The sequence below is a fragment of the Cervus canadensis genome, chromosome 3 (assembly GCF_019320065.1).
Source record: "Cervus canadensis isolate Bull #8, Minnesota chromosome 3, ASM1932006v1, whole genome shotgun sequence".
NCBI lineage: Eukaryota > Metazoa > Chordata > Mammalia > Artiodactyla > Cervidae > Cervus > Cervus canadensis.
Window position 1 is genome coordinate 30,616,651 of NC_057388.1, and position 18,702 is coordinate 30,635,352.

The following is an 18,702-nucleotide window of genomic DNA, read 5'->3' on the forward strand; positions in this document are numbered from 1 at the left end:
GCAAACAGAAGCCAAACAAACAAAGGGAACCGCTTCAGAAGGGACCGGTGCAACAGATTAAAATCCCTGTAGAAAACACCGACTACACTGGAAGGGGCCTGTAGATATCGAGAAGTGTAAGCTGGAACGAGGAGCTATCTGAAACTGAGCTGAACCCACACTGACCACAACAGCTCCAGAGAAATTCCTAGATATATTTTTACTTTTTTTTCTTTTTTATTTTTTCTCTTTTATTTTCCTTTAAAATTCCCTATTACTCCCCCATTACTCCTTAACTTTCATTTTCATAGATTTTTACGATTTTTTTAATTAGGGGAAAAAAAAATTTTTTTTTCTTTTTTCTTCTTTTTTTTTCCTTTCCTTTTTCTCTTCTATTTTCTATTTTTCTTTTTCTCTTATTTCTTTTAAAGTCCTCTAGTACTCCTCTACTACTCCTTAATTTTCATTTTCAATACACTATAACCTTACAAAAAAAAAAAGAAGAGAAGCCCTATTTTTAAACCGAAGATTATTCTCTCCCAATCTTGACTCTGTTTTCTACCTCAGAACACCTCTATTTCCTCCTTTCCCCTTCTCTTCCCAATCCAATTCTGTCAATCCTTGTAGGTGTCTGAGATACGGAGAACACTCTGGGAACAGACAGCTGCGTAGATCTGTCTCTCTCTTCTTGAGTCCCCCCTTTTCTCCTCCTGCTCATCTCTATCTCCCTCCTCCCTTTTCTCCTGTTCATGTAACTCTGTGAACCTCTCTGGGTGTCCCTAACGGGGGAGAATCTTTTCGCCATTAACCTAGAAGTTTTATTATCAGTGCTGTATAGTTGGAGAAGTCCTGAGACTACAGGAAGAATAAAACTGAAATCCAGAGGCAGGAGACTTAAGCCCAAAACCTGAGAACACCAGAAAACTCCTGACTACATGGAACTTTAAGTAATAAGTGACCGTCCAAAAGCCTCCATACCTACACTGAAACCAACCACCACCCAAGAGCCAATAAGTTTTAGAGCAAGACATACCACGCAAATTCTCCAGCAACGCAGGAACATAGCCCTGAACGTCAACATACAGGCTGCCCAAGGTCACACCTAACACATAGACCCATCTCAAAACTCATTACTGGGCACTCCATTGCTCTCCAAAGAGAAGAAATCAAGTTCCACGCACCAGAACACTGACACAAGCTTCCCTAACCAGGAAACCTTGACAAGCCAATCGTCTAACCCCACCCACTGGGTAAATCCTCCACAATAAAAAGGAACCACAGACCTCCAGAATACAGAAAGCCCATTCCAGACACAGCAATCTAAACAAGATGAAAAGGCAGAGAAATACCCAACAGGTAAAGGAACATGAAAAATGCCCACCAAGTCAAACAAAAGAGGAGGAGATAGGGAATCTACCTGAAAAAGAATTTAGAATAATGATAATAAAAATGATCCAAAATCTTGAAAACAAAATGGAGTTACAGATAAATAGCCTGGAAACAAAGATTGAAAAGATACAAGAAATGTTTAATAAAGACCTAGAAGAAATAAAAAAGAGTCAATTAAAAATGAATAATGCAATGAATGAGATCAAAAACACTTTGGAGGGAACCAAGAGTAGAATAACAGAGGCAGAAGATAGGATAAGTGAGGTAGAAGATAAAATGGTGGAAATAAATGAAGCAGAGAGGAAAAAAGAAAAAAGGATCAAAAGAAATGAGGGCAACCTCAGGGACCTCTGGGACAATGTGAAATGCCCCAACATTCGAATCATAGGAGTCCCAGAAGAAGAAAACAAGAAGAAAGGCCATGAGAAAATACTCGAGGAGATAATAGCTGAAAACTTCCCTAAAATTGGGAAGGAAATAGCCACCCAAGTCCAAGAAACCCAGAGAGTCCCAAATAGGATAAACCCAAGGCGAAACACCCCAAGACACATATTAATCAAATTAACAAAGATCAAACACAAAGAACAAATATTAAAAGCAGCAAGGGAAAAACAACAAATAACACACAAAGGGATTCCCATAAGGATAACAGCTGATCTATCAATAGAAACCCTTCAGGCCAGAAGGGAATGGCAGGACGTACTGAAAGTAATGAAAGAGAATAACCTACAACCTAGATTACTGTATCCAGCAAGGATCTCATTCAGATATGAAGGAGAACTCAAAAGCTTTACAGATAAGCAAAAGCTGAGAGAATTCAGCACCACCAAACCAGCTCTTCAACAAATGCTAAAGGATCTTCTCTAGACAGGAAATGCAGAAAGGTTGTATAAACGTGAACCCAAAACAACAAAGTAAATGGCAACGGGACCACACCTATCAATAATTACCTCAAATGTAAATGGGTTGAATGCCCCAACCAAAAGACAAAGATTGGCTGAATGGATACAAAAACAAGACCCCTTATATGCTGTCACAAGAGACCCACCTCAAAAACAAAGAGACACAACAGACTAAAAGTGAAGGGCTGGAAAAAAATATTTCATGCAAACGCGAGACCAAAAGAAAAGCAGAGTCGCAAAACTCATAATCAATAAAAAGATTTCAAAATAAAGGATGTGAAAAAGAGACAAAGAAGGACACTACATAATGATCAAAGATACAATCCAAGAAGATATAACAATTATAAAATAATAGTATGCACCCAACATAGGAGCACCGCAATATGTACGGCAAACACTAACGAGTATGAAAGAGGAAATTAATAGTAACACAATAATAGTGGGAGACTTTAATACCCCACCCACAACTATGGATAGATCAACTACACAGAAAATTAACAAGGAAACACAAACTTTAAATGACACAATGGACCAGCTAGACCTATTTGATATCTATAGGACATTTCACCCCAAAACAATCAACTTCACCTTTTTCTCAAGTGCACACGGAACCTTCTCCAGAATAGATCACATCCTGGGCCATAAATCTGGTCTTGGAAAATTCAAAAAAATTGAAATCATTCCAGTCATCTTTTTCTGACCACAGTGCAGTAAGATTACATCTCAATTACAGGAAAAAAATTGTTAAAAATTCAAACAATATGGAGGCTAAATAACACGGCTTCTGAAATAACCAACAAATCATATTAAGAAATTCAAAAAAGAAATTCAAAATATGTATAGAAATGCAATGAAATAAAAAACACAACAACCCAAAACCTATGGGGACCCCCCACTGAAAAGCAGTGCAAGGGGAAGGTTCATAGCATTACAGGCTTACATCAAGAAACAAGAAAAAAGCCAAATAAATAACCTAACTCTACACCTAAAGCAATTAGAGAAGGAAGAAATGAAGAACCCCAGGGTTAGCAGAAGGAAAGAAATCTTAAAAATCAGGGCAGAAATAAATGCAAAAGAAACTAAAGAGACCATAGCAAAAATCAACAAAGCTAAAAGCTGGTTTTTTGAAAAAAATAAACAAAATTGACAAACCATTAGCAAGACTCATTAAGAAACAAAGAGAGAAGAACCAAATTAACAAAATTAGAAATGAAAATGGAGAGATCACAACAGACAACACTGAAATACAAAGGATCATAAGAGACTACTACCAGCAGCTCTATGCCAATAAAATGGACAACTTGGATGAAATGGACAAATTCTTAGAAAAGTATACCTTCCAAAACTGAACCAGGAAGAAATAGAAGATCTTAACAGACCCATCACAAGCAAGGAAATCGAAATCAGAAATCTTCCAGCAAACAAAAGCCCAGGACCAGATGGCTTCACAGCTGAATTCTACCAAAAATTTAGAGAAGAGCTAACACCTATCTTACTCAAACTCTTCCAGAAAATTGCAGAAGGAAGGTAAACTTCCAAACTCATTCTATGAGGCCACCATCACCCTAATTCCAAAACCAGACAAAGATGCCACAAAAAAAGAAAACTACAGGCCAATATCACTGATGAACATAGATGCAAAAATCCTTAACAAAATTCTAGCAAACAGAATCCAACAACATATTAAAAAAAATCATACACCATGACCAAGTGGGCTTTATCCCAGGAATGCAAGGATTCTTTAATATCTGCAAATCAATCAATGTAATACACATTAACAAATTGAAAGATAAAAACCATATGATTATCTCAATAGATGCAGAGAAAGCCTTTGACAAAATTCAACACTCATTTATGATTAAAACTCTCCAGAAAGCAGGAATAGAAGGAACATACCTCAACATAATAAAAGCTATATATGACAAACCCACAGCAAGCATCACCCTCAATGGTGAAAAATTGAAAGCATTTCCCCTGAAATCAGGAACAAGACAAGGGTGCCCACTCTCACCACTACTATTCAACATAGTGTTGGAAGTTTTGGCCACAGCAATCAGAGCAGAAAAAGAAGTAAAAGGAATCCAGATAGGAAAAGAAGAAGTGAAACTCTCACTGTTTGCAGATGACATGATCCTCTACATAGAAAACCCTAAAGACTCTACCAGAAAATTACTAGAGCTAATCAATGAATATAGTAAAGTTGCAGGATATAAAATTAACACACAGAAATCCCTTGCATTCCTATACACTAACAATGAGAAAACAGAAAGAGAAATTAAGGAAACAATACCATTCACCATTGCAACAAAAAGAATAAAATACTTAGGAGTATATCTACCTAAAGAAACAAAAGACCTATACATAGAAAACTATAAAACACTGATGAAAGAAATCAAAGAGGACACAAACAGATGGAGAAACATACCGTGTTCATGGATTGGAAGAATCAATATTGTCAAAATGGCTATTCTACCCAAAGCAATCTATAGATTCAATGCAATCCCTATCAAGCTACCAACGGTATTTTTCACAGAACTAGACCAAAGAATTTCACAATTTGTATGGAAATACAAAAAACCTCGAATAGCCAAAGTAATCTTGAGAAAGAAGAATGGAACTGGAGGAATCAACCTGCCTGACTTCAGACTCTACTACAAAGCCACAGTCATCAAGACAGTATGGTACTGGCACAAAGACAGAAATATAGATCAATGGAACAGAATAGAAAGCCCAGAGATAAATCCACGAACCTATGGACACCTTATCTTTGACAAAGGAGGCAAGGATATACAATGGGAAAAAGACAACCTCTTTAACAAGTGGTGCTGGGAAAACTGGTCAACCACTTGTAAAAGAATGAAACTAGAACACTTTCTAACACCATACACAAAAATAAACTCAAAATGGATTAAAGATCTAAATGTAAGACCAGAAACTATAAAACTCCTAGAGGAGAACATAGGCAAAACACTCTCCGACATAAATCACAGCAAGATCCTCTATGACCCACCTCCCAGAATATTGGAAATAAAAGCAAAACTAAACAAATGGGACCTAATGAAACTTAAAAGCTTTTGCACAAAAAAGGAAACTATAAGTAAGGTGAAAAGACAGCCCTCAGATTGGGAGAAAATAATAGCAAATGAAGAAACAGACAAAGGAGTAATCTCAAAAATATACAAGCAACTCCTGCAGCTCAATTCCAGAAAAATAAATGACCCAATCAAAAAATGGGCCAAAGAACTAAACAGACATTTCTCCAAAGAAGACATACAGATGGCTAACAAACACATGAAAAGATGCTCAACATCACTCATTATTAGAGAAATGCAAATCAAAACCACAATGAGGTACCATTACACGCCAGTCAGGATGGCTGCTATCCAAAAGTCTACAAGCAATAAATGCTGGAGAGGGTGTGGAGAAAAGGGAACCCTCTTACACTGTTGGTGGGAATGCAAACTAGTACAGCCGCTATGGAAAACACTGTGGAGATTCCTTAAAAAACTGGAAATAGAACTGCCATATGACCCAGCAATCCCACTTCTGGGCATACACACTGAGGAAACCAGATCTGAAAGAGACACGTGCACCCCAATGTTCATCGCAGCACTGTTATAATAGCCAGGACATGGAAGCAACCTAGATGCCCATCAGCAGATGAATGGATAAGGAAGCTGTGGTACATATACACCATGGAATATTACTCAGCCATTTAAAAGAATTCATTTGAATCAGTTCTAATGAGATGGATGAAACTGAAGCCCATTATACAGAGTGAAGTAAGCCAGAAAGATAAAGAACATTACAGCATACTAACACATATATATGGAATTTAGAAAGATGGTAATGATAACCCTATATGCAAAACAGAAAAAGAGACACAGAAATACAGAACAGACTTTTGAACTCTGTGGGAGAAGGTGAGGGTGGGATGTTTCAAAAGAACAGCATGTATACTATCTATGGTGAAACAGATCACCAGCCCAGGTGGGATGCATGAGACAAGTGCTCGGGCCTGGTGCACTGGGAAGACCCAGAGGAATCGGGTGGAGAGGGAGGTGGGAGGGGGGATCGGGATGGGGAATACGTGTAAATCTATGGCTGATTCATATCAATGTATGACAAAAACTCCTGAAATGTTTGTGAAGTAATTAGCCTCCAACTAATAAAAAAAAAAATAAAAATAAAAAAGATAAAAATAAAAAAAAAAAAAAAAACACAAACAAACCCTATGAGGCAGACCAGAGAGAACTAAAAAGGAAAACAGACATATCCTCAATTATATCTAAAGATTATTATATCCTCTATCAGAGAATAATAGAATAATTTTTAAAAATCTGTAAGAATTCAGCAGATCTAAATAAAACATCAGCCACCCTGACCTAATGTCTTACAGAACGCTATACCCAACAATTGCAGAATACAATATAAAGAGCACAATATAGTCACCAAGACAGATCATACATAGGGCCATTACACAAGACTCAATACATTAAAAAATCTGAAAACTTAAAGAGTATATTCCTTTGACCAGATTGGAATTAAATTAGAAATCAGGAACAATAAGGTATCTAGGAAAATATCCAATTATTGGAAAATTAATAATCCATGGCAAAAGAAATTACAAAAAAAACCAGAAAATATTTCAACTGATAAAACACAACATCAAAATTTTTGGAACACATCTGATTTAGTACTTTGAAGGAAATTCACAGCTTTAAATGTAGAGTTGAGGAAAGAAAGGCTAAAAATCAATAATTCATGTTTCCACCTAAGAAAGTAGCATGCAATGACCAAAATAAATCCAAAGAAGAATTCTGATTTTTGGTTCTGCATGTAAAGAGCTTAAAAACATCACTTCCATCCTCACAACAAGAAAAAAACCTGAACAAACTGGAAAATCAATTCCTCTTAGGATAATCAGAGAATTGAGGTCACTGGTCAAACTGCTACCTTGAGCACTGGTAAGTGAAACTGAAGTCGCTCAGTTGTGTCTGACTCTTTGCAACCCCATGGACTGTAGCCTACCAGGCTCCTCCATCCATGGGATTTTCCAGGCAAGAGTACTGGAGTGGGTTGCCATTCCCTTCTCCAGAGGGTATTCCCAACCCAGGGATTGAACCCGTGTCTCCCGCATTGTAGGCAGATGCTTTACCGTCTGAGCCTGGAGAGACTGTCAAATACAGAGACTCACAGCACAGTAGAGCAGAAGCCCAAACTCAGAACCAGTGCCAAGAGGAAAGCTATGAGCTATATCTGACAAATGGCTGGAAGCTCGGTGTAGACTAACTGGAGAATCAAAACCTCTGAGGTGCTACTATGAGAGGGCCTTCACACTTTCATGACTTTCAGCCTCTGGGCCCTACCAGATCCTCGTTGTTAACATCAGAGAGAAATCCCCTCCTGTTTCCAGCAGGGTAAGGGAAAAAGAAACCAGTTTTCAAATATGCCCCAAATCTCTATTCTCCTTTTTTTAAGGAAGGAGAAACACTCAAGGGAAACTACTTACTGTCTGAGGAATCTCCAGGAAAAGACAACAGGTGAGACACCAACTGGGACAGTGGAGGAAATTTCAGGCTCTATAACACAGCTCTCCAGAAGTAAACAAAGCCTAACGTCTCGCCAGAGAAAACTTCACATTAAAGATCTGTCTTTTAACCCAATACATCATGCCCAACTTTCAACAAAAAGAATTACAAAGCATACTAAAAGGCAAAGAATATAGTCTGAAGAAACAAACCAAGCATCAAAATCAGATTCAGATATGGCAGAGATTTTAAAGTTATCAGACTGGGGATTTTCAGTAACAAGGGTGTATATGTTAAGGGCTCTTAGTAGTTATCAGAGGACTAGCAGTGGAGGCCTGACAGTAATAAGGCCACCTCACCAGTGGCGACGGAAACCACCAGGGCAGTCAGAAATTCCACTCCCACTGTCTTAGTCTGTTAAGGCTGCTGTAACAAAACACGACAGAGTGGGTAGCTTATGAACAACATGATTTATTTCTCAGTTCTCAAGGCCGCAAGTTCAAGATCCAGGTTCTGCTAAGGTCAAATGAGGGCCCCGTTCTGGATTTCACACTTCTCATTGTGTCGTCACAAGGCAGAAGGGGCAAGGAAGCTCTGCGGTCTCTCTTCTAAGGGCATTAATCTCATTCATGAGGTCTCTGCCCTGCTGACCTAATCAACTCCCAAAGCCTCCACGTCCTAAAACGATTGTATCAGGCATTAGGATTTCAACAATGAATTCTGGAGGGAGCACAAACTCTCAGACCACACTGTCTGAAAGTAAAGGCCCCTACCCCCACTGCGTGTGTCAGCAGAGGCTGAGTGAGGAACACGGCCTTCCAGCTCTACCAGCTCAGTAACAAGCTGCACCCTCTTCCTCTGAGCTGACAGTGTCAAAAGCGCCGACTGGAATCTTTAAAGGAGATTCAGAGCCTCAGAATACTCAGAATTTCCTGCTTCCAATTTTTAAAAAATCACTTGTCATTTTAAGAAGCAGGAAGAGGAAATTCCCTGGTGGTCCAGTGGTTAGAAATTGGTGCTCTCACTGCCAGGGTGCCAGGTTCGACCCCTGGTTGGGGAACTAAGATACTGCAAACCACACGGTGCAGCCAATAAACAAACAAGAAGGAAGATGTCAAACCGAACGACAGGAGACAATAAACAGACACCACAGTGAGACTGGCAGAATTATCTGACAAAGATTTTAAAGCAAGCAACACATAAATCACTGACTAATCACTCACAAAGATGTCTGAAATAAATGAAAAATTAGAACACCTCAGCAAAGGAATATATACACAAAAATCTATTCATCAAAATGGAATTTTACAACTGACACCACAGAAATATGAAGGATCATAACAGATTAATAACTATATGCCAGTAAAATGGATGACCAAGAAAAAAATGGAAAAATTCCTAAACCAGAAACAGAAAATATGAATAAATGAATTACCAGAAATGAAATTAAATCAATAATTTAAAAACTTACAACAAAAAAAAGTCCAGGACCAGATGGCTTCACAGGTGAATTCTAATAAATACTTAGAGAAGAGTGAATGCCTATCCTTCTGAAACTTTCCAAAAAGATGTACAGGAAGGCAAACTTCCAAACTCCTCCTGCGAGGCCAGCATCATACTGATTCCAAAAGCACCAAAGATGTCACACACAGAGAAAATGGCAGGCCAGCTTCACTGATGACGTATATGCAAAAATCCTCAACAAAATCTTAGCAAACCAAATTTAATAACAAGATAAACAATGATCAAAAGGGGTCATGAACCAGGATCAAGTGAGATTTATCCCAGGGATGAAAGAACAGTTGAGTATCAATAAATCAATCAATGACACACCATATTAACAGACTGAAGAATAAAACCATATGATGAGGACTTCCCTGGTGGCTCAGTGGTAAAGAATCTGCCTGCCCATGCAGGAAACACGAGCTTGATCCCTGATCAGGAAGATCCCACATGCCAAGGAGGAACTAAGCCTGTGTGCCACAACTATTAAGCCTGTGCTCTAGAGCCCAAGAGCCACCACTACTGAGCCCATGAGCCACAACTACCGAAGCCTGTGCCACCTAGAGCCCATGCTTCACAAGAGAAGCCCCCGTAGTGAGAAGCCCGTGCACCATGAACTACAGAATAGCCACCACTCCCTGCAACTAGAGGGAAAAAGCCTGCACAGCAACGAAGACCCAGCACAGCCAAAAGTAAAATAAAGTTTATAAATAAATAAATATGTAACAATAAAATAATTCAGCTAAAAATAAATCCATACGGTCATCTCAGTAGGTGCAGAGAAAGCTTTTGACAAAATTCAACACTCTTTCATGATAAAAACCCTCAACAAAGTGGGTATATGGTTACAGAGGGAACATACCTCAACACACTAAAAGCCATATACAACAAGCCCACAGCTAACATCATAGTCAACAGTGAAAAGCAGAAAGCATCTCCTCTTACCACAAACCTCTTACCTTTATCCATCAGAGGGCAGACAGACTGATGAAAACCACAATTGCAGAAAACTAACCAAACTGATCATATGGATCACAGCCTTCTCTAAGTCAATGAAACTACGAGCCATGCCGTGTAGGGCCACCCAAAGCGGACAGGTCATTGTGGAGAGTTCTGACAAAACATGGTCCACTGGGGAAGAGAATGGCAAACCACTTCAGTATTCTTGCCTTGAGAACCTCATGAACAGCATGAAAAGGCAAAAAGATATGACACTGAAAGATGAACTCCCCAAGTTGGTAGGTGCCCAATTGTTACTGGAGAAGAGTGGGGAAATAGCTCCAGAAAGAACGAAGAGGCGGAGCCAAAGCAAAAACAATGCCCAGTTGTGGATGTGACTGGTGATGGAGGTAAAGTCTGATGCTGTAAAGAACAATACTGCATAGGAACCTGGAAGGTTAGGTGAATGAATCAAGGTAAATTGGAAGTGGTCAAACAGAAGATGGCAAGAGTGAACACTGACATTTTAGGAATCAGTGAACTAAAATGGACTGGAATGGGCAAATTTAATTCAGATGACCATTATATCTACTACTGTGGGCAAGAATCCCTAAGAAGAAATGGAGTTGCCCTCACACCCAAAAAGAAACTCTGAAATGAAGTACTTGGGTGCAATCTCAAAAATGACAGAATAATCTCATTTTGTTTCCAAGGCAAAGCATTCAATATCACAGTAATCCAAGTCTGTACCCCAACCACTAATGCCAAAGAAGCTGAGGTTGAATGGTTCTACGAACACCCACAAGACCTTCTAGAACTAACACCAAAAAAGATGTCCTTCTCATCAAAGGGGACTGGAATGCAAAAGTAGTTAGTTAAGAGGTACCTGGAGTAACAGGCAAGTTTGGCCTTGGAGTACAAAATGAAGCAAGGCAAAGGCTAACAGAGCTTTGTGAAGAGAATGCATTGGTCATAGCAAACACTCACTTCCAACAACATAAGAGACGACTCTACACATGGACATCACCAGATGGTCATTACTGAAATCATATTGATTATATTCTTTGCAGCCAAAGATGGAGAAACTCTATACAGTCAGCAAAAACAAGACTGGGAGCTGATTGTGGCTCAGATCATAAACACCTTATTGCAAAATACAGACTTGAAGAACATAGGGGAAACCACTAGACCATTCAGAAATGACCTAAATCAAATTCCTCATGATTATACAATTTGGAAGTGACAAATAGATTCAAGAGATTAGACTGAGAGACTGCCTGAAGAACTATGGATGGAGGTTGTAACACTGTTTAGGAGGTGGTGATCAAAATCATCCCCAAGAAAAAGAAATGCAAAAGGCAAGATGGTTGTCTAAGGAGGCCTTACAAATAGCTGAGAAAAGAATAGAAGCTAAAGGCCAAGGAGAACAAGCGACAGACTTTAATTTTTTGGGCTCCAAAATCACTGCAGATGGTGACTGCAACCATGAAATTAAAAGACACTTGCTCCTTGGAAGAAAAGCTATGACAAACCTAGAGAGCATATTAAAAAGCAGAAACATCACTTTGCACACAAAGGTCAGTATAGTCAAAGCTGTGGTTTTTCCACAGTCATGTATGGATGTGAGAGCTGGACCATAAAGAAGCCTGTGACGAAGAATTGATGCTTTCGAGCTGTGGTGTTGGAGAAGACTCTTGAGAGTCCCTTGGACTGCAAGGAGATCCAAGCAGTCCATCCTAAAGGAGATCGGTCCTGGGTGTTCATTGGAAGGACTGATGCTGAAGCTGAAACTCCAATACTTTGGCCACCTGATGTGAAGAGCTGACTCATTTGAAAAGACCCTTATGCTGGGAGGGATTGAAGGCGGGAGGAGAAGGGGACGACAGAGGATGAGATGATTGGATGGTATCTCTGACTCAATGCACACGAGTTTGAATAAGCTCCGGGAGTTCGTGATAGACAGGGAAGCCCGGTGTGCTGCAGTCGATGGGGTTGCAAAGAGTCAGACACGACTGAGCGACTGAACTGAACTAAACAGGTGCTTATTTCTTAGCCTTGCAGCAGCCTCACATGGTAGGTTTTGTATTTCAAATGTGGAAACTGAGACTCAGAGGAGTTAAATTATTTGTCAGAAAACAAAACAAATTTTTGACTTAACTTTTTTGGAACCCACCCTCACCCCACTCCCTGCCACGTGCTCCCAAAGGGCAATATTTAGAACAGAGAATTATTAGAAACAAGTCACGTATTCAACTTTAGAGAAATCATTGAGCAGTTTACTACATATTAATGTAATTACTGCTGAGGACATATAAAATGATAGTATTTGGATGATGTGTATCTGAAATGTGAAGAAGAAATAACAAAAATATGTACATATTAGTTACAGTTATCAACGCAAATGTATAAACTTTTACAAATAGAAGAATTGTGTTTACAGGATAAATATTTTCTGGTTATTTATTTTGCAAAATTGCTCAAGTGACTAATTTCAATAATAAGGCAAATATAATTATCAATAGAACCTGCTTTAGGAAATAGAGTGAATAGTTGTTGTTGTTGTTGTTGTTTTAAAGGAAAACCAAACTCAGGAATTCCCTGGAGGCCCAGAGGTTAAGACTTGGCACTTTCACTCCTGTGGGCACAGGGTTTGATCACCAGTCAGGGAACTAAGATCTCTCAAGCCAAAAACAAAAAACAAAACACCGAACTATTCACTTCCAAGAGCCATGAATCTTGCCATTGCTTTATTAGGATGATCTGGGGAGTATTTTAAGGTCTCATAGGACTTCTCCCAACTGCCAGAGATCCTGGCATCAGTCTCTTACCCCCACCACCGCTCTGAACATCCCTAATCTACTGGGGGAAGGACCCATTAGTTTGAACAGGCAATTAAGAATCACTGTCCTAAAAAACAAGTTCAAAATGTTTTTGGTGTTTTCTTTTATTTCCCCCTCTTCCCACCTTTCTCTTTCAAGATTCTTTCAACGACTCTGAATTAAAGTCTCAGATGCATCCTTGGCATCTTTCTGATACTTCTGATTTCTCTGTACAGCATTAGCTATGTTTTTTAATAAACATAAATATTATATTAAGGAAAAAACAACAGAAAAACTTTTAATAAACATAAATATTATATTAAGGAAAAAACAACAGAAAAACTTCCGAAGAAGCAGATACCTGCGTGTTTACCAGCCTGAAGTACACCCCTTCCTTCTTCATTAGTTCTCTGTGGCTTCCTTGCTCCACAATGACTCCGTCGTCAAACCCAGCGATGACATCTGCATTCCGGATCGTAGACAGCCGGTGCGCTATCACTATGGTGGTCCGGCCTTCCCTGGCCTAGAGGGGAAAAGGACAGGCATGGAGGGCAGCAGGGTTACACTGTCCTTGCACTGTTGATTAACACACAATGAAGCATGCAGATGGGGGTGTCTGTGGTTGATGGGACAGCAGCTCATCATGCCTGTGTGATCAGGGCACAAAGGCATCGCTCACACGTGAATGGATACAGGTGACTTAAATTCTGGACCAGACAGGAGGCCAGGCCCCCAGGATGAAGATGGAAAACTCTGGAGTTTCTCTAATGTTTTCATACTATTGTGAGGAGCCCTGGTTCTGAGTTACATGATATGCTAAGACTTTAGCAGAAGCATGTGCAGAAGTTGTTGCCACATACGGCCTTCTCCAGAGCACTTCTGTCTGATTTCTTCTGAAGTGCCTGCAATTCTGTAATTACTGCGATTGTAATTCTGATGGACTATGTGCAGGCACCTTAAGCAAAAACACATCCTGGGGTCTGGATGGTTTAAATCATGGTTCAAAGACCATCTCAGTCACGAACTCTGGAGAGGGGCCAGTAACTGTGGTTTTTAACACATACTTTGGGTGGTTTTTATGGATACTGAAATCTACAAATCACCCCCTAAGTAGTTCAGTGAACTCACATGTCATTAGCTTGATGGGTTTATGAATGGGCATTTATACCCTGGAAAATGTCCATCAAATTATTCACATTATGTCATTAACAATAGTTATTCTTTTTAATATTCATTACTCTATTAGACTAACAACTTCTTAAGACCACTCCTACCTACTCTGAGGCAATAAAACCACATTGTTAGGATTGTATTTAGGGTGTGGCCCAAATCACCTAAGCAGTTAAAAACATAAAAACGAGAGACTAGATTCATAATAGCCAAAAAGTGAGAAGAATCCAAATGTTCAGTTGATCAAAAGATTAAAAAAAGGTGGCATATCCATACAATGGAATAGCACTGGGCCAGGAAAAGAAATGAGATTCTGATACGTGTTTCAACATGGATGGACCCTGAAAATATGATGCCAAGTTAAAGAAGTCAGTTAAAACAGACCATGCCTTGTATGATTCTATTTATTGTAAATGTCCAGAATGGGAAAATCCAGAGAGAGAGAAAGATTAGCAATTACCAAGCACCAGGGTGAGGGTAGAATAGAGTGAGTACTATGGGGTACAAGGGGTGTTGTTTTTTTTTTTTGGAATGATGAAAATATTCTGCAGTGAGATCATGCAGATGGTTGCAAAATCTTGTGAATATATTAATACTAAAAACCAATGACTGTGCATTTAAGAAGGGTGAACTTCATGGCATATCAATCTTTTTAAAAGATTCATCAATCTTTTTAAAAAGAGTATCCACAAAAATTCTGAAAAAGTTAATAAGTATCTGGGTAATACCTCCACTAGATATTAAAACATAAAAAGCTACAGCAATTAAAACAATAAAATCCAGGGGAAGCTATCACATGAACAATTTGATAAACAGAACCATATAGAAAGTCCAGAAAAGACATACATTTTTAAGAATTCAGTTCAGTTCAATTCACTCAGTCATGTCCGACTCTTTGCGACCCCATGAATCGCAGCACACCAGGCCTCCCTGTCCCTCACCAACTCCTGGAGATTACTGAAACGCATGTGCATCAAGTCGGAGATGCCATCCAGCCATCTCATCCTCTACCGTCCCCTTCTCCTCCTGCCCCCAATCCCTCCCATCATCAGGGTCTTTTCCAATGAGTCAACTCTTCACATGAGGTGGCCAAAGTACCGGAGTTTCAGCTTCAGCATTTAAAAATTAGTGTGTGATAAATATGCATTGTCTATCAGTAGAGAAAAGGCAGTCTATGTGATTAATGGTACTGAGTCAATTGTGCAGCCACCTGGAAAAAAAATAATGTACTCTTTCTTCTTCAGGCCTTATACTAATAACCAGATCAATCAACTATGTTTCAATAAATATAAAACAGCCTGGTAGCTCAGATGGTAAAGAATCTGCCTGCAATGCAGAAGACCCAGGTTTGATCCCTGGGTCAGGAAGATTCCCTGGAGAAGGAAATGGCAACCCACTCCAGAATTCTTGCCTGAAGAATCCCAGGGACAGAGGGGCCTGGCGGGTTACCATTGATGGGGTTGCAGAGTCAGACACAACTGAGTGACTAACACACAAGAAAGCATCAAAAGACAGAGACGAGAGCATAACTCTACTGGACAACATTTAAGACTGTTCTTTGATTTTTAGCAATGGGGCCCCAAAGGAAACCTTCATAAATCTTTACTGATATACTAAGAAGGAAGTTGCACAGCTTTGTCCATGAATGATAAGGTATATAGGAAATAATTCGATCAATCTAATTATATTCATGATACTAACAGTGATGAGTAACTGCTAACAGTGGCTGGGTTTATCATTTGATAACAATAGGTTAATGCTATGTCAACTTAAAAAAATAAAAACAAAGGAATTGGGAGTCAGACTTGTGATTAAATGACTGGTGTGCAGGAGAAACAAAGTATGTATTTGTGAATTTCGAAGTTAGCAACTGTCACCCTTGACCAAAGAATTTTCGCTAGAGTAGAGGAGATGTGACACAAAAGAATATGTTCAAACCCTCCCACGATGACAAGACACTGGCAAACAAGTATCCCAGATTCAAGGAGACCAACTGTGAAGAAATCTGAAACTTCTAATGTTGGATGTGCAGGCGGGCTTCCCTGGTGGCTGTGACGGTGAAGAATCCGACTGCGACGCGGGAAACCTGGGTTCGATCCCTGGGCTGGGAAGATCCCCTGGAGGAGGGCTTGGCAGCCCACTCCAGTGTCCTTGCCTGGAGAATCCCACAGACAGAGGAGCTTGGCAGGTACAGCGCCTGGGCTCCCAAAGAGCTGGACACGACTGTGTGATTGAGCACACAGCACAGAAATGAGAGGTGGGCCCAAACAGAGGAAGGACTGATCTATGAGTCTCTTTGACTTCTGGGGAAAAAAGCATAAATGGAAACTTTTAGGGATCATTTCACTAGATCACTATTTTCATTCTTTTCCTGCCCCTCCAGTATGGAAACACTATGAGTAGAAGAGGGACACAGGTACAAAACTTTGTGATTATTGACTTTCTTTAAAAAATCAAAATATCAAGTCTGCTTTTCTATTCTTCTTTAAGATTTTATACTGAAAAACCTATTATTTATTTTGAAGAACAGTTGCTATCTTTTTGTTTGTTTTCCCTTTTTAATTTAGAATCTTGTTAGCAATACATTACATCCTTGATAGAAAAAAACAACCTTTTACACAGTAACTCAAAAACCAACCATTTAAGAAAGTAATATAGTAATCAACTGCTACCAGGGTAAAGAGCTCCTCTCATTTGATTCTACTGGCAGGCCCAGGTTTATCTGAACTTTGAGAAACTCTCTGTCCTGAATGGATGATGAAGCATTCAAGTAAAAGGTAAGGAGTTGTTGAGTTTCTGAGGATTCTGCCTCAAAAGAAGTTCTTCCAGGGACAGCCATAGTTCTCCAGTTTACTTCAATGTTGCTATGTTTCTGGGACGGCCAGCATAGTTGCCTTTTGAGTTTTGACAATTCATCAACCTCAAGATTCAGGTCTCATAAAACATTCTTCCCACATTAAAAAAGACTTTGTCCCCACAGTAAAACAGTAGTTTTTCATCGCTTCTCCAGCTTCTTGTACTTGGCTTCCAGTTTTTTTGAATATGCATCCAACTTGTAGGCTGCCTGCTCAAGAGCTGCTACTTGCTCCTCAATTATGTTGATCTGATCCAGATAAGGCTGCAGTCCAGCACACTTCTGGTTTAAGTCCTTTAAGTTTCTACTAATGTTTATAGCAATATCTTTCATTTCAAGATACCTCAGGCTGGTTAGTTTATTCATATTTTCCAGCAGCTTATAGTCTTCACTGGTGGCCGTCAGTTCCCCAGTCAGGTAAGTTGCCATTTTGGAGAACATGTCCCGACAGAGCTCATTTATGTCAGCCTCAGCAGGCTCCTTTGCTTCCTCAGCAGTCTCCACGGCGACATCATCTCGAACTGGCTCCTCGCGGTGGGTCGCGAGGACACCCTCGGCCGCCGCCGCCGCTGCCATCAACAGTTGCTATCTATTGAGCCAAAAGTGGATATGATCATTAATTATTTTTTTCTAATGTAGAATGTGTTATTCAATGAGCTAGGCCATGGTAATCAATTCAGTAAAAATTTATTCAGGCTTTACTCTGTGCAGGCACTGGAATAGATGTTATAGAGTAAACATGAGCCATTTATCAGTTCTACCTCTTAGGAGAGAGAAAGAGAGAAAGCATATAAATAAACAGCTAATTACAATAACATGGTGCCAGACAAGACATGGTGATAAATGTAGAAAGGATCTACAAAAGGAAAATATTACGTTTCCAGGCTAGGTAATCAGAGAGGAGAAACAGTAATAGTGTTATATATATCCTTATGCTCCTCAAAGGACAGAGAATTACAAAACTCAACTTTTCATTGTTAAAAGAAAGTTGGAAAGAAAAAAAAAATAAAATAAGAAAGTTGGTTTTTAACCAGAGGGACCAGCCAACTGACTGACCAGTATCACTGGGGGAGAGTGCAGTATGAAGGACTTCCCTCTTAAAAGGCATAGTTTATTGTCTGAAAAATATTTGAGTTATCTTGCAATGTATGGAGTCAATTCTGTAGATTAGAAAACTTCTGTAGCAACTACAGTAGATAAAGAATGGCCAAACATACTTTGCGGCTATTCCCTTCAGAGATGGACTGTATTTTTCCACCTCCTCAAATCTGGGCAGGCCATGTGACTAGTTTTAAGCAAAAGATGTGAAGGAGTGAATGCTTGTTCAATGTCTGAAGCACAGACTTCAAGAGGCCTTAGAGCTTCTGGGTTTGCCAACACAAATTGCTAAAATTGAAAGAAGAAATGTATCCAAATGTGAATTGAAACTTGCAAGGATACAACTTCTGCTGACAGAATCCACATCATGAACAGACTGGTCAGTCATTCTGCTTGTTTAGCACAGCCAGGGCTGCCACCCTGAATGCACACCTCCTAGAAAGCTTTGGGGCCTGGGTCCAGGGCTGGCTGGGACTTTTCCCTAAATATCTCTTATCGCACGTAACTCTATGCTAAAA

General features: G+C 39.6%; 2 protein-coding genes across 2 annotated transcripts in view; both read right to left on the reverse strand.

The window, feature by feature from the left end:
* The window catches only part of SLC25A40 (solute carrier family 25 member 40), a 34,722-nt gene extending 19,546 nt beyond the window's left edge, over window positions 1–15,176 (reverse strand). The window contains 1 exon segment of the mRNA XM_043462865.1: window positions 13,424–15,176. Coding sequence (XP_043318800.1) covers window positions 13,424–13,465 — 42 coding nt within the window. The 5' untranslated portion in view covers window positions 13,466–15,176.
* A 1,957-nt stretch (window positions 15,177–17,133) lies between these two features.
* On the reverse strand, window positions 17,134–18,645 carry LOC122438226 (biogenesis of lysosome-related organelles complex 1 subunit 2-like). The gene has a single exon (XM_043462866.1). The coding sequence runs from the start codon at window positions 17,660–17,662 to the stop codon at window positions 17,228–17,230; it is 435 nt and encodes a 144-aa protein (XP_043318801.1). The 5' UTR covers window positions 17,663–18,645; the 3' UTR covers window positions 17,134–17,227.
* Window positions 18,646–18,702: the final 57 nt, after the last annotated feature.